The 17941-nt window shown below is 32.6% G+C and overlaps 1 protein-coding gene across 1 annotated transcript; it reads right to left on the bottom strand.

The window, feature by feature from the left end:
- Nucleotides 1–16057: 16057 nt before the first annotated feature.
- LOC149231442 (beta-1,3-galactosyltransferase pvg3-like) lies at nt 16058–17215 on the bottom strand. The gene has a single exon (XM_089381640.1). The coding sequence runs from the start codon at nt 17213–17215 to the stop codon at nt 16124–16126; it is 1092 nt and encodes a 363-aa protein (XP_089237766.1). The 3' UTR covers nt 16058–16123.
- Nucleotides 17216–17941: the final 726 nt, after the last annotated feature.

The raw sequence follows: 17941 nt of genomic DNA, 5'->3' as shown, positions 1-17941 counted from the left end.
CTCAGTTCTTTCGTGAGTTTTTAAAATTACATTAAATTTCTAGCATTGAGTTACTCAGTTCTTTCGTGAGTTTTTAAAATTACATTAAATTTCTAGCATAGTTTGGAAAAAATTGTTTATTAATTAATTGTTTTAAGATAATTATATTTAATTTATAAAAATGGTTTATTAATTAATTAATTTTAAAATAATTATATTTAAATAATAAAAAAAGTTTATTAGTTAGTTGTTTCTAAAATAATTATATTTAATTTATAAATATAATATATTATTGGACAAAGGGTTTGAAGTCCCATCTCCTGATGAGATTTGTGAAGAATGGAAAATATTTATAAAAAAAAAATTGAGAATAGAAAATTGTAAAGATTAATTATTGTAAAGGGAAAAAATGTAAATTTATAATTATATTATGCATTGTTAGCTTATTGTAGAAGGAAAAGGGTTTATAAGTCTCAATTTTATTAAACCCTACTCACCACAAATTTTCTCTATGTCTAAGTCATTAAGTATCTTCAACAAAGCAAAGGCTATACAAACTTGTAAATCTGTTTTGCTTTCTTGCCCATAAGATTAAGTAATTTCAACACAGCAAGGGCTATACAAATTTGTAAATCTCTTTTTCTTTCTCGCCAATAAGATATATATTACACTATCGTTTAGCTTGCTAAAGAGGCTATTGGTCCTTGCCTTCTCCGTGTAAGGACTATAGCGAGCAATAGATCTTGACCTAGTATTAATTTACTCAGTATATTTAATTTTTAGTTAATATTTTAATAAAAATATTTTAGCAAACATTTTTTTATTCAAAGTTTCAATTTGGGCGTCGTAGTGCCGACGGGAATGTATGATTTTCATCCTACATAGGATAAAAGACTTCGAATTGTAGCGTGATGCAATTTAATGCTAGTTTGGAGTTATCATTAATTTAAAAAAAAAAAATAATGTTCACATACTTTTTTACTAAAACATTTATCCCAAACTTTCTTATCATATCATGATCCAAAGGGTCTCATGCAACTGATTGTTAGCATGTTATATATGTCAGGATTCTCACAGCGACTAAAACAACACAACAATAACTCATTCCACTTATTTTTTGCAGACTTCGACTTGGCTTTGCCATTGTTGAAGCTTGGATCTTAACCCTCTGCCTCTGAAGGTTTGGCTCATTTGCTTGGATTTTAACCCTCCGCCTTCGAACGTTCAACTCATTCTCCTCAGTGCACTAGAATACGTTCGACTCTTTCTCCTCAACGCACCAGAATGAGCACTAAAATACCTTCAGATCATTCTCCTTAGCGCAATAGAATAAGAGAAAAATATGAGAGAATGAGCACACCAGAATAGTAAAAGATATGTCTCATAGCCCTTCAACACAACATAATAGCATAAAGATAGATCTCATAGCCTTTTAGTTAGCAGATGGCACAAGAGCAAAGAAATCCTCGAGAAATGTCCTACACCTTGTGAGAAACTCTAAGCCAAGTATGAAGTCAATCATAATCATCAGAAAAAATGGAATAGTAAGAGGGTGAAGGCATGAAGATGGGTTATACTTTTGGGACAAATGTGGCTATGATATTTCAATTTTTTTCTCTTTTATCAAATTGAAGCCCTCAAAGTTCATATAAGCGTTGTGAATTTTGATTTGGAGTAAAAATACAATATGTGGAGAATTGTGTTGTTGATCTAATGCTATTTTTTGCAAAAAAAATTAGTGTTGTATAATTTCTCAATTTTCTATTAAATGAAATACTTGTCCTATATATAAGAGCATGATCTAAACAGAGAGAACTAAGTTTTTCGTATTAATTTTTTTTTTTTTAATGCAAAATTATATTTTTTATTATTTTCCAAATTTGGCAAAGTAATATTTCAATTTCATTTTGCATACACAAGTGTTTGTGTAAGATTTGTTTCTACTCTTAAAATAAATTCAAAAATCAAGAGTACCCTTTTGAAGAAGCCTCGTAAACAAAGATACTTGTATTTTTTGATTTTTGTTTTGTTTTGTATATTTTATGTTATTGATTTTTTATTCAGCCCCTTTGAAACTGTCCAAAAAAATTTCAAACATTATGTTTAAAAGAAATTATATGAAAAATATCATATGAATTTGAACATGTCAAATACAAAGATTTCTTCACAAGTCCAACATGATCAACTCTGCCACATAAGGACAAGTTATGCCTCAAATCTGTTAGGGTACAAAATGATGTTGCGGAGAAATTTGTAGAAGGGGACCTAAAACTCCATTTTTTAGGTCTTCAATAGTCAATCAAGCACTTAAAAAGCTTGATCAAGTGCTTAAGGTAAAATTTGAAATAGCATGACCGAGGGTTTAACAAGCCCTCAATAGAGCTCTTGACAAGTTAGAAAAAAGGCTTGATCGAGCCCTTTAAACCACAACCTCCCCATTATGTTTTGGGTGAGAAGTTTAAAAAAAATAGCTCAATCGAGCTTATGTAACTAGGTTACATATGAGCTTAATCGAGCACTTATTTTTAAGTGCTCAAACAACTTAATTAAATGCTAAAATATAACTCAATCGAGTTGCTTTTCTCTCCCTCCCAAGTCATGCACTTGCCAAAAAATGTAACCCAGATTCATAAAACAAATGTTTATACTTTACCTTGCATTTATGAGTGTTTGATAAAAAAACAGTGGAAGAAACAATTGCATTCTTTGTGCTACATATGTTTGTAAGTAATGCTTATAGTGTACTTCTTGTTGTATTATATCTTGATTCATTCAAGACAATTTCCATTCATTCATTCCTTCGAACATAAATCGCCTCTTCATTCCATGGCTGAAAGTATTTACTTCACTCTGTGGCAAGCTTCACTAGGCCTCTGCTCGGTTCTTGTGGCAATGCTAGGGTGTTCATATTATAGTGCTCAGGTTTCATTCACAACTTTAACCATAACGAAGCAAATTAAGTCGCGTAACGATAACATTCTCAAAATTATAGACGGCAGAGCCATCAAACCACTGGAGATAATTTCATTCTTATTGTGTCACATGCAATTGAGTGTATAAATGGGTTTTTATGTGTTTGCAGAATGAATTTTTCATGCCCAGGATTTTAGTGTTCAACTAAGAACACAAAGTTAAGGAAGGTGTACAAGTCTTGAAATGGGTACTGAAATGTTGTTTTTGGAGTTAAGGAAGGTGTACAGGTCTTGAAATTGGTCTAGAAATGTTTATCTTTTTGTATTTAAATTGTTTATAAAAATTAAAAGTCATTCTATTCTGTTTAGTGTTTTAAAATTTGCAGGTATGATAACCGTTTAGATACACAGATTACAATAATATAATACTAGTATAGATTTATTTTAAATACAGATCTAACATGAGCCGAGAGGAATCCAATTTCTTCAAGTAAAATTTTTTTATGAACTAATATTATTTAAATGTTTTGTATAATTATTTTTTATTTTTTAGATTTTTAAATTTTTTATTTTGATCGACATAAACAAAATTTCAACTTTTATAAAAGACCAACAAAATTACACATCATACTCAGTGATCAAATAAACTCTAAGCTCAATAAAAATTGTCTTTATTAAATATATGAAACTTGTACCTACGTAACATGTAAAAAAAATATATATTCTAATTTGAATGTTTAAGTTGATTTCAAATATTCCAATATATCGTCACAAACAACGTAAACTTGTTTAGTGCATATGCGTAACTTTAACTTAAAATTGTTTTGAAATGTTGACTGTTTGTAACTTGTAACAAAGGAAAGCTTAGAGTTTTAAATTCGTTAGTGTTGCAGCTATTTGTAAGTTGTACTAGAGAAAGGTTTAGAGTTTTACATTCATGTCCCCACGCTTGGTGTTATTTGTAATTTGTAATAAAGATCAAATTTAAATTGGCAAACTGTTTGATACAACTTCACAATGATACAAGCAAATATAATCTTAAACTATCTTCAAAGTATTTTAAATGGATGAAATTTAAATATTAAATATAAATTAAGGAAATCAACTTAAAATTGTTTTGAAACATTTATTTGGTGTAATTAAGCGGTGTGGTACATAGATAAAGCATATTGAAATTTAAAAATTAAAGAAATTAATTTAAAATTATTTTGAAATATTGATTTATTAAATTTTTTTTTTTTATCTAAATAACAAAGCATTTTTATTTTAAAATTGCAAATTGATAATAATCCCTACGCCGGTAGTTCTTGTTTGAAATGCTTTTTTCTTTACTAATTGAGGCATCAAGAGTGTAGCTAAAAAATAATTCCTTTCAATGATTTTGAAGAACAATTCCATGGTCTACAATTACCAACATAGGAAGGTTCTTCATAAATCCTATTTAAATAGCAAAGTCATGGAATTGCTTCACCACTCTATTCTAACAAGAGTTTGGAGTTATGATGCAAATCTAGACATTTGGTTTCTCCAAATGCATGTAGTATCACAATATTGGCCCACTTAAACGAGGCCTAGTAGTAAGTGAAGCGAAGAAGAACGTGATAGTGTAAATCCCCATGGATACCAACTTCATGAGCATTTTGGTATGGAATTAGGTCTACTTAGAAATGATAGATCACTACAATATAATTTGTTGCATGCGCTTAAGACGCACACTTGACCTTGGCGAGACTTGACCTTAACAAGACCTTAACAAGAGAATCAAGGTGTCCATGGAGCACTCTTTCAAGGTCTTCTATTCATCCTTTCCATTAACAACATGTACCTCTATGGAAAGTTAAGCAACGACATAGAGCTCTAGAGAGAAACCCTACAAATAATATGCAATTAGGGAATTTTTAAAATGACATATACTACATTTTCATAATTCTATGTACTAACAATTTTAAAGAAAATGACAAAGGGGCAATTTCAAAGGATAGTTTTGAATTTCTATTAACAACTTTAAAGGAAATGACAAAGGGGCAATTTCAAAGGATAGTTTTGAATTTCTATTGAAGACTTTTTTATTCAAAACTATATATACTCTAATCTAATAGATACGATGTAATTTATTGTTTCTCTCCTTCATTATTATGATAATCTAAAATTAGTAATCTAAATTAAGGTTTAGCATGTTTCTCAATGCATAGATATTTATAAAGATTTATTTATTTATAAGGATTTGATGAAGTATCCCTTCTATCCTCTATTATCTTTTTGGTTTGAACAAGCAAGATTTTTTTTTGCTTCAAAACTCAATGGAGTGATTATAATTTTAACCAAATGGGTGCATTTAACAAATATTCTCTTGCATCATGGTGGGTGTAAGCTAATGACAGTCTCTCATGATGCATTAGTGGCAATGTAAACTTTAAACATGAGTAATATGTTATCTTTCAGGGATGATTAGAGGTACTTACAGAATGAACTTGAAGATGGTGTAAAAGGAGAAAATGTAGGAAAATGAATTAGCTTTGTGGATATAACATTTTCGTTTATAGAAATTGTGTTAGACTATGTTAATTTTGAGTTTTCATGAAAGTGGTATGTTATTTATCATGCAAATTATAATGTATATGCTTCCATTAGTTCAACCTACAAATTACTTAACATTATCACAATTTCTTTTGTTTGTTTAAGTTTAGATTATAAGTCTCAATGTCCTCTAGTGCGCAAGATAGTTTGTTTTCAAATGTTTAAAGACTAAAAAAATTTATAGTTGAAATAAAAGAGAGGTGCATTGTAAGGTTTTAGTATATGTCAAGAGAAAAATATATTAAAAATACTAAACACTTTTAATTATTATTTTTAACTATTATTTAGAATCTGCATAATAGGTTGTATATGTACATGTAATTTCATGGAGAATGGATTTGTCTAGCCTATAAAAAAATTGATGTTAAAAAATAAAGATATAGAATATTTTCTCATGTATTTACAATGCAGTCACCAAGTATGGTAATATCGAACCAATATTCAAAGAAATGAACTTATTTCACAGATAAACTTAATGCAAAAAACAAAATTAATTGAAAAAAACATGTGTGCATTCGAAGTGCTAAAAACACTCACGTGTTCCAAGCAACAAGTATACACATGCATTCTAGTAACTAGGAAATTTGACACATTGGAAATAGAGGAAGTGGGGTAGGTGGTTAGGTGGGCGATGGGGGGGGGGGGGGGGGGGGGGGGGGTTTCGGTGGGGTTAGAATGAGGGATAGAAGTGTTAAAGGAGAGAGAGAAAGAGGCCAGGTGTTGGGGAAGATTTAGTGAGCGAGTGAGAGGCAAAGAGTGGGGGGAGAGAGTGTGTGAAGGAAAAGAGGGTGGGGAAGGTAGAGAGAATGAGGTGGGGAGGAAAAAGAGAGAGTTGTGTGAGACAAAAGGAGGAAGAGATAAACAAAGTTGGAGGGCGTTTATAAGAAGGAGGGATTGAGGGAGGGAGGGATGGATAAAGAGGGGGGTGGAGGGGGGGGGTGTGGAGGGGGAGACAGAGAGAGAGAGATTCAGTGAGAGTTGGGTGGAGAGAAAAACATAGAGATGCAAAGAAAGGATGAGTGAGAGATATAGAGATGATATGGGCAGGAGAGAGTGAGAGAGGGAGGGGGTCGGAGGAATAGAGAGAGAGAGAGAAGGATAGATGGAGGGAGATAGAGACAATGTTGGAGAGAAGAGAGAGAGGAAGATAGAGGGAAGAAGAGAGGGGGGGTGGAGAGAATTGGAAGGGAGTTGTTGTGAAGGAGGGATTGAGGGAGGGAGAGAGGGATAGACAAATAGAGGAAGGGGAAGGGAGGAGGGGAGAGAAGGAGGGATATAGAGATATAGATGGAGTGGGGAGAGTGGAGAGAGAGCAGGGGGAAGAATGAGAGAGGCAGAGAGGAATAAAGGGAAGGAGAGAAGGAGAAAGTGAGTTAAATAAAGATAGATAGATAGATAGAGAGAGAGAGAGAGAGAGAGAGAGAGAGAGAGAGAGAGAGAGAGAGGGGTAGAGATAGAGATGGATGTGGAACACAGATGGGGGGAGAGAGAGAGAGAAGGAAGAAGAGAGAGGTGGAGAGAGAGAGTGTGTGTGAGTGATGAGGGAGAGATAGAAATAGTGTGTGTTTGATGGGAAAAAGATAAAGAAAAAATAAAAAATGCAAAACTCGATATTCAAATAAAAATTGTAATGAAAATTAAATCATATTTGAATCATTAATAAATTCTAACACTTAAATTAATAATATACTCAGAATAAAAAACAACCCACAATATAAAAAAAACCTATTCTAAATATATATATTTTTTATTCTAAATATATTTTAGATAAAAAAATAACTAGAAAACAAATAAAAATAAATAAATATTACAATTTGAAATAAACTTTGCACTAATAATTTGATAATTTGTAATTGTATTGTAGTATGCTCAATTCAATATTGAATAGGAGAGAATTGATGGGTTCACAAACCTTGGGCATAGCTAGAGTGGGAAAGTGTCACAAATAAAAACGATCTCCAACAAAAAAAAATTATTGTATTATACAAAAAAATTAAATGGTGTGCTATGATACTTTATTTTCTTTTTATTGGAAAATCATTTTAATTGAGGGGAAAAATATATTACAATTTAGAATATTTATTTTTAGACATAGTGGACTATTTCACTAATTTAAACACAATTACATAAATAAAATTACGTTATTTGATCATTTAAATCGTATCCTAGTGTACTAAATTCATTTTCAAATATCAATTACAACATACATTTTTAAAAGGAAAAAGTTATTGTTGATGGGTTCACAAACTTTTGTGCATCTAGAGCAACGATCCATGGACTCTACCAATAAAAACAACCTCCAACGAAAAATTAACCCGTGAATTATGTTGGGTAAGTAGCCGACTTTTTATATATATATATATATATTAAAAAAAAATCAAAGTGTTAGGTGATTAATTGACTTAAGAGTACAAATAAACGAAAATCGACAGCCTCCCTCGCTCTAAAGTATGTTTTATAGCAAACACATTCCATGAATCTTCTCCAATGAATATTCCGATTTTAAATATAAAATCATCCCTCTTCATAGAAAGAAACAACTTTGTGGAGGTTGTTACAATTGGTAATCCCAATATTATCTAAACCATAGAAAGTGCTTAAACTTGGATGCACGAGTACCCGTGGGGAAGCATAATTTGTAATCCCAAAATGTGATAAAGCATCATAACTAATGGACCCTCGATGTATGAGTAAGCCAAAGTGTGAAAACACTAGCCATTCCTCCTTGATTTCTAACCATGCACAATATTAAGTGGCTTTTCCATCCTCATGTCACTATTTCCATCCTCATGTCACTACATGTGTCCCAAAACAATATGGTGTTATATCAACATATTTTCCTAATAAAGAAAATGTATGGTTAGGAAGGTTGTTGAGACAATTGCTTTGACCCATTTTTTGTTTTAATACCATTTTATTGTCACTCATCTCATCACCTTGGTAATTCAACTCTAGATTAAGTAATGTAAAGGAGAAGATATTGAAGCACTCCCACTTATAACATTTTATTGTTAGGTGATCATAAAGGAGAAGATATTGAAGCACTCCCACTTATAACATTTTATTGTTAGGTGATCATTCCCTTTCATTTCTAGATGATGCACATGTTAGGCCATCATTCCCTTTCATGTTTAGGTGATGCAAGCTCCAAAAAAGTTTTTGATTTTGCAATATTATAATTATAATAACCATATAACCATGTTTAAGTTTTTTTTTTTTTACAACCTAATAACCATATAACCATGTTTAAGTTTTTTTTTTTTTTTTTTTTACAACCTAATAACCATATAGATAGTACAATTTTAGGGTATGTAATTCCATATAACATGTTTTGATACGTCTTTCAAAACTTCATAATTATGAATGAGGAAAGTGTTATCTCTATATAAATTATTAATATCTCATTTAGGTAGTTATTTATTTGTTTATGTTTTATCATGTATTATAACCTTTGAATTATTTATTTAGTATTTTACTTTTTTACTAGACATATTGATACTTTATTGCATCATCCTGAAGGCTTAGACATTAGTAGTTTTGTTGACTATTTTAGTTATAGGTGAGTTGTTGGTTAGAGATATTTTCACTTTATTTGATACAGATATTTGACACAAAATTTTGAATGGTTAGAGATTTGAATTATTAATCCCGCCAATATCCATCTTAGTTGATTGAAAGGATATGTGGAAGAGGAGAATGGATGGGAGAAACTCTATTCCCCCTCTTTCACGCCTCTACACACATTCCCCTCCACATACTTCTTCTACACAGTGCCCCGTTCTGTGAAAACATTTTGGAAAAATGTCACATAAAATCAATCAATCTTTGGTTTGGAAAATTGACACATTTAAATGAGGATTTCACACCACAAAATACTACTATGCTATAGTTTAATTTTAGTTTTAAATAGACCATAATTAAGTTTTCTATTGTTCCATGCTGCACTAAAACTTGGCATTTTAAAACTCATCTCATAACTTTAGAATTAATCTTAAATTCACATTTTAAAATTAGTTTCGTAACTTAACTCATGTGTAGAAGAGCAATATGTGCAAGAGAACCATTATACATCATTTTTTGCACTTGCGCATACATTATCCCTATTAGACACTTCTTCTGCACACTTCCATTTGGCACAAACTAAAAAACATTAATCTTCACTTTATTTGACACAAAAATTTGAATGGTCTGAGATTGGAATTATTAATCCCGCAAGTATTCGTCACAACATATTGAAAGGAAGTGAAAAAGAGGAATATGCAAAGGAGAACCATTATTTCCCACATCCATACCTCCTCGCACATTCCCTCTCCACACACTATCTTGTTTCGTGTAAACATTTTGGTGAAAACTCACATAAAATCAAACAATCTCCTGTTTTGGCAAATTGACGCGTAATCAGGACATTGTTAAAGTGCTTAGTTTGAAAGTGCAGAAGGATCGATAGCCAGTATCCTTTATAGCAATTTGCAGAAATGAGAATTGTCATCGCATACAAAAAGTTGATTTCATAAAGAAAAAGTGCATACCTCACACTACCTTAATTGTGTCAGCACACCAATAACTTTAAAGAGGTAGGTATTATGCTATTATGCAACTATCACTATTGCTTATTTATCAATAACTTTGTGAAAAATATGCTCACATTTTCCAACCAAGGAACTTTGATGCAAGAGCATTGCTAATCAAGATAGTTATCATGCATAAACCTTGGTTTTTGTAATTTAATAACGTTATTTGATATATGATCCTTTTTCATGATTCTAGAGTAAATTAGAAGGTATAAGGAATCTATAAGCATCATGAACATGTGGCCTCAAGACTCACCAATATATAATAGATTATTTTATTGTGCATTTCTCTAAAATTACCAAAGTTTTAAAAACCGAAAATTGTACTTTTGGAAGCTTATAACTTCCTCATGAGAATATGTTGATGTAATATCGGGACTTGGAATTGATTATATTGTAACATGATATCCTTGATTTTCTTCAAGTCACTATGATGTGATTTTCCATTAGGAAATTTTGAGGTCAAAAATGGGTCTCAAAACAAAAAATTTACTAACAAAATTAACTTTAAAAGAACCAATATGATTCAAGATGATGATATAATCTTTAGGGGAAAAGATTTTAGAGAGAAAAGGAGAAAACTATTTTTTTTTAATTGTATTTTTCTTTATCTCCTTACAAGTTTACTCAAATGTCAAGTGTAGATACCTATTGGATGTGGAATTAAATTCCACTTCCAACAAGTACCCACTCTGCATACTTTCGAGAAAACCCACATCGAAAAAAATTGAAGATACATTAAGAAAGTGAGTTCAACATGTTTTTTTAATGTATCTTCAATTCTTTTTTATGTTGGTCTTCTCAAAAGTATGCAGAGTTGGTACTCGTTGCGTGTGGAATTTAATTACACATCCAACTAGTGTCTACGATTAATATTTCAGTAAACCTATTAGGAGCTAAACCAAAAAATGCAACAAAAAAATTATTTCCTTTCTTATTCTTTAAAAATTCATAACTCTTGTTTTATTATTTTAACTATTATCCGATTATTTTCCTTACTGAACTCATTTTAAACCTCTAAATTCCCATAAAATTACTTTACAATGAGTACTATCATAATAATTAATAATATCTGCATTAAAATATATGATAAGATACATTATTTCATAATTACCCATTGGAAAGTTAAAAAATTAAATTTGGATTTATAATAAAACTGACTTTCATTTTACTAAAATCCCTCAAAATTGGTGAATGGAGATTTATTGCTTTCAAGTTAAAGAATACTTTGGAGTTGATGACTTGAATCATATACAATTAGAGTCCACGTGGTGTGCTTATGCATGGATTGAGATGTGTTACCTTAATCCACTTAATTGACTTGAACCCTCTTTCCAATATGTAGATTTCTTTTTTTTCAAGTTTTATATATGTTTAATCCATGAGAGTTGTATAATTACTATAAGTAAAATGTTATTTTGTAATTTAATAAATGGTTAATTTGATATTTATATTTAATATTTTGTTAAAATATTTAAAAAATCAAATTATTATGTAATTAACTTACTTTTAATTCATGATTTAGAGGGTAGTACTCAATTTCTTTGATGTTATTAGCAAAGTGTGGGTATGGAAAGTGGGTAGAGGGGATTATGTGCATATAGGTTTCGATCTTTGGTTAGGCAGTGGTCAAGGTCACCTCCTCCCCCACCCATTAATCGACCATATAAGGGATAAAGGAATTTCTAAACTCGTTTACATTTCAAATCTAGATACTATATCAATATAGTGCCAAGGATGACTTCTTGCTAAGGACTTAGATCTAGTAGGGGGCTTTCACGAAGCATAGAATGAATTCATTAATTCCCTATCACCTTGTCATATCGGGTTGACTAACTTGGCAGACGAACTCCCTTGGAGCATCTATCCCTTTGATTCTTATACCCCTAAGCTTAGATATATCTCTCTCATGGTTGTTAGAGAAGGTGTTGTTACTAAATGGTGGTGGAACGCAATTTGGAAGGCTAAATGCCTTGCAAAATCCAAAATTTTTATGTGGTACTTGATGGAAAATAAATCCCCCATGTGGGACATCCTTAATAAATATTCCTGGTTGGGCTTGGGCGGTGTTCCTTGTGTAACAATGATGAAGAATCATCAAAGCATATCTTCATGACTTGCCCCTTTTTTTCAGCAAGTTTGGCACATGGGTTATGGAGAACCTGGAGGGCGCTTCGAGGAATTGTCTCTCCAATCCATCTTTCTATGCTTTAAAGGATCTGCCCCTGATATTGTGTCGGGGAGTATGGTTAGTCTGAAACAGAGCCATCTTCCAGGACAAGCCTTCTATGCCTAAACATATTTTAGTTGAGACTATGGCAATCATAGAACACTTCCCTTAGGAAAAAGGGGTTACCCCCCCATATTATCATAGTAGAAAATCTTGATCACGCCTTCCCTTGGGCTTTCTTTGATGTCACATCTTGCAACATAGGGCAAAATAATGGAGGGGGTTTCATTTTTTTCTCTCAAACTCACACATTTTCAAGGTAAAAATGGGGTTTGGTTCACGGACAAATAACATGGTTGAGCTTTTGGCGTACAAAAATTTTCTCCTCTTTTCCTTACCTAAGGGTTGCCCTCAAATCCAAGTATACGGGGACTCCCTATCGATTACAAAATGGTTAAATAGCATACATGATTGCAGTAATATCACTCTCAAGCCTATCCTAGAAGAAGCAATGTAATTGCAAATTTATTTTAATTATTTCTCTTGTTCTCACATCTACAAGGAGAGGAATTAGGTTGCAGATCATCTTTCCAAAGAAGGATTAATAATGGCAATAGGACCTTGGGAGGTTGTGAGCAGCATGATGGTATTACCACTTCATCTTTCTATCACAGGCCCTACTAAGACCTTCATATCAGGGTTGAAAGAATCAATACCCAACAATAGTTTTGAATATGCTTATGGTTAGTTTCTTTATGATGTTCACAACTCTAGATAATCTATACTTGCAGATTTTTTTTGGTTTTGCTTCTATAGATTGTATTTCATTGATACAAATATATTTTTGTCCCATGATTTAAGATGACTATAGCCATCTAACCGCACATCTTTATTTCTGAATGCACCCAATACATGCATCTATGTAATGTACTTTTATCATTACTATAATTAATAGAATTATGATTTTTTCCTTTGGAAAAACTAATTTTTATTTCATTTCTTTTAAATATTTTAAGATTTAAACAGATTTAAAGATAATAAAAATATTTTTATTTTTATTTTTTGAAAAATATAAAATGGACATTTAACCATAATTATAATATAAAAATACATATTAGATTTTATTATTCAAAATGTAATAAATTTAAAAATATTTTACATATTTTATAGGTACATTTAAACAAATTTAAAATTACAGACACAAATTTATAGATTTTAATTTTGATAAAATTTTATCTAAATATTTATTTTTATAACTTTAACTTTTTTGTGTGTGAAGTTATACACTTTATATTACTTCCAAAGAGAGTTACATAGTCTAAAAAACAATTGTTTCTAGTTTACCTAATGGGAAACATAGACCAGAAACATAAGGTCAAAGTTTTGAGGTTGTTGAGACCTTATTTAACTAAAGCATCAAATTTGCAAAAATACATGGAAATAGGCTGAATAAACTAAGCCTCAACATACATAGACATGATAACATTTTTAAAACTATAGAAATTAAAATAAATAAATTATTAAGACATGGATATTATTGGACTGAGTCTTTGGGTTGTGGAGTTGGTTGAACAATCTTCTCATCTATGGAGAAGGAGTGGTTGGATGAGCCTATGATGACAGTGGTAAGTTTATCATTGAAGCTATCAATCTTCCATCTTAGAGAACCTGATTGAGTTTTTCTATTGGTGATTGTTATTGTCCATAAGAATGTGGCCTAGTAGTAATTTGGTGTGCTAGTAAACATTCACGCCTTGCATGTACCCAAAGAAACATGATCTAGTAAAGGTGTTAATATCCGATGTCGAGCCCTATGTGGCTGCACCAACATGATAGTCTGGGGTGTAACACCTTTCCCTATAGACCTTTGTCTCCACACATTCAATTTCTTGTAAACTTAACTCAAGGATGAGTTCATGGTATTGAGCCATGGTCTCTCAGGCTTGGGTTTGTGCGTGAAATTGAGAGGTTGAAGCAATATCATTGTCCTATTAACCAGAGACAAAGGCACAACCACATCTACCTCCCTGTCTTTTTGAAACAGAGTGGCCATGTAGCATGTTGATACAAGGAGTAGGAAGGGTCAACATATCGAAAGAGGAGATACAATATGGGTGAGAGGTGGTGCAAAGAAGGAGATATAAGGTCTGAGAGGGAGGAAGGCGTAATATTACCCAAAGAAAGGGCCCTGAAAGACTATGCAATTGAAATGGATTAAGTGAAGGAAGGGAATTCAATGACCTTGAGCGAATGGCATTGGAAGTGGACGAGGGAGAGGACCAACTGTTAAACAAAATTAGGCAAACAACACTAGGAACCAGATATATAGGTGGAATAGAAAACCCATTAGGGGAAAACAAGCCCAAATCCCAAAAACTCCACAATAATTCAGAGAAAAATGAGACATGTAAGCAGTGGCGATTAAAGGAGGAAGAGTTTCCCTTGATGTTGATAGCTCTACTGAACAACCAATGTCGATTGCGCTGATGGAGATTGAAGGCAAACCACCATTTAATAGGAAAGCAAACCTAGTTAATTTTGACTTGCTCAGGTTGGAGGGTTAGGCATGCATTGAGATGTGAATAATTTGCAAGGCTGAGAGGTAGGGTCACTGCTAACCAACACATACACTAGTCAAATTAAGTAGTGTATAATTTCCACTCTAGCTAGGAATAATGGAGTTGCAAGTTGTATAGCAAATAAAAATATTGTGACCCTATCGCTTACATTGACTATAAAAAATGCACATAAAAATTAGGAACGTGAACATAAACATCATAACATGAATATGGTGAAATATTGTTATACCAACAACCAAAATACATTGTATTTACTTGCCTCCATTGAGTAACATCTCCTTTCATACAAAGTGATAAACATAGTATTTAATTTAACCAGAGCATATGCACTAAATCCTCCACATAACTAAACCCCTCTTAATTACTTATCATTAAAAGAAAAAAAAAAACCTACTCCAAAAAACTTTAGGTTTTCATAACTTAACTTTAAATTACGTTATTCTATTAAAAAAAATCCCTTTCTTCTCCACCTCATTCCTTTCCGCTCATACACCTTATACCCTAACAGCCAAGCCATGTAAGACTAAATTCAGCGAAGAGTAAATTGTAGACACTAGGATCCATGGATAGTGCGCGCTATCTTGCCAAGAAAATGATATTGCAACTTACACTTTAAAAAAAAGTGAGAAGAAATACAAATGTTTTACCTTTGATATTTTTGATAAAACCTAAAATTGACATTACAACTTATTTCTAGAATATCTTTTTAAAACCAAAATTTTCACATTTCTATTATTAACAACGCAATAACCATAATCACCAAAACACTAATCTTCATTATTTTCAAAACGAAACCAAATAATCTATTTTTTTGACCAACAAGGAACGATAATGATGAAATTTCTTTATTACTCCAATAAATTTTCTTTACAAATCCAAGTAACTCCACTGTTCTGATGCCCAATCCTTAACATGATCTTGCTGGTGCATACTAATGAAAATAGGAGGTTGCAAGTTATTACTGACATGTAGTACAAGGGTGGGATTATTTGTAAATTGATCTTAAAAATCAAAATTTTAGAGGTCGGAGTTGATGATGAGATTTACTTTAGTATTGCTTGTATCTTCTTACACTACTGACTTATTGACTTATTAGCGATGCCTCCAGAAATTTGAAAACAAGTAACACTACTTACAAATCAATTCCAAACACCAAAACTCCAAAAATACTAAATCGTTATTAAAAAATCCAACCACCATTAATGCTAATAAAAATTACGATTATCTGATATCTAAACCAAAACAATCCATCATCCAGCCCTTCACATGCCTCCTGATCTCACTTTCCAAATCAAACTAAAAATTTCAATCAACTTAAGATCTGCAACCTTAATATCACAGATGATACAACTTGGACTCCTTAACAGCAGAAGTGACATTGAAGTATTTCAGCACTTCAAACCACCTCTCCCTGTTCTTAAGCTTGTGAACAGCAATAGTATCAGGAATAAAGTCATGGGAGCAAAAGCCATTGCTGCCAGGGAAGTCATATATGGCAGGCTTAGCAGTGAATCTATTCTTAGCCTTCTTCCCTTCATCCAACCATGCCCCAACAGTCAGATCCTCCGTACCTTCACTCTTATTCCTAGCAATGGGAGAATTCTGGATCCACTCCACCAGATCCCAGGAGAGCCCATAGCCCAATCCAGACATGTAATTCTTGTAGGGATCCATATTTTGACAGGAAGCAACGAACCCAAAGTAAGAATCCTCTCTGGGCTGAGGCTTCAGGTACTCTGCCAAGTTATCAATCCGGAAGTAGACATCATCGTCTACTTTCATGACATAGTCATAGCGAATTCCCATGGTGGGCAGGCTGGAGAAATAGCTATAAGTCTTCCCCTTGTCCATGTTCTCCTCGCAATTCAGAATTATGATGTCATTGTATCTCATGATTTCCAGGGCCACCATGATTCTCTGGTCGTCCTTGTACAGACTGCAGAAAATAAATTTCACATCCACTCTCGCGTGCTTTGTGGATTGTATTCCATAGATCATGCGGAGAAAATGCCTTCTCTCGTATAGATCTGCACGAGTGAGAATTCCCATCAAAATGCTGAAGGGAGGATCTTGATCAGGCCTGGTCTCAATTGGAGAACTGAGCTCATGGTTGCAGTCCCCTGTTCTGTTGGATTCAACATATGCAGGGCAGGTGCAGTTGATGAAGATCTGGGCTCCTCGCACATTGATGATGGATGAAGTTCCATTCTCTGTTTTGACAACAGTGGCAGAATTTGAGTTTGCAGCCTGTGAATGCTGCTCTGTGTACCACGTTGTATTGCGGAGGACAATTTGCTTGAAGTCTGAGGTGTTTAGGAAGAAGAACAGAGACACCAGGGCTGTGAGTAGCAGCGCTGAGAAGAGCACTGCTGAGCGCATTGTGGATGATGTGGAGGAGGAAGTGACGATGTCTTTGCTGGTTTTCATGGCTTCTGATTTCGGCTGAGGCGCAGAGTCTTGAGAGTGAAGTCAAAATGACAGATGGGATCGAAGGGATGAGATGCAGGCGGGGATGACCACATATGTTTATTAAAAAGTAGTCAATGGCAGAGCCTGATTCGTTACGCTTCCGCTTTGATTTGCTCCCCGTGGCGCATGCTACTGCTACGGCTTTGTTTTTATTTTTAACCATGTCGTCCATTCACGAATTTTGCGAAGCTTCCTCCACGCAATCGCAAGTCGTAAATTTCATTCCCCTGTTATTCCGCAATGATAATAATTTCAAATTGGGTTGAAATTCTTATTCATACATATAATTGGGTTAAAAAAAATTTGGTATATATATATATACAAATTAATGTATACATAGTTTGTCTAGCTTTGTCATTTTTTATTATCAAAGGTTGCAACGTAGCAGCAACATTAAAATTATTCAAAGGAAGTTTTTCAGCGTTTGTGCTAGGCACTATCTGGCAACTACATACAAAACTCAGGGGTGAAGCTTTTTTATTTATATTTGAGCAAAATATGCAACTACATACAAAACTCTGAGCAAAATATGTACATTTAAATTAAATAAATATGTATATTTAAAGGTATATATTTTTATCAATTTTAACATTTTAATTATACAATTTTTTTTGGTTTGATTCTTAAGATTTGAATTTTAAAAATTTGAATTTTTTTGTTTTATATAATATTTTTTTATTTGTT

The sequence above is a fragment of the Pinus tabuliformis genome, chromosome J (genome assembly GCF_031772625.1).
Source record: "Pinus tabuliformis cultivar Carrire ecotype Pingquan chromosome J, CPIR1, whole genome shotgun sequence".
NCBI lineage: Eukaryota > Viridiplantae > Streptophyta > Pinopsida > Pinales > Pinaceae > Pinus > Pinus tabuliformis.
The sequence above is the reverse complement of the archived record's forward strand: the minus strand, read 5'-3'. Positions and strand labels throughout refer to the sequence as shown.

Coding starts and splice junctions, on each gene's coding strand:
- LOC149231442 (XM_089381640.1), bottom strand. CDS start 17,215: ATGAAAACCAGCAAAGACATCGTCACTTCCTCCTCCACATCATCCACA.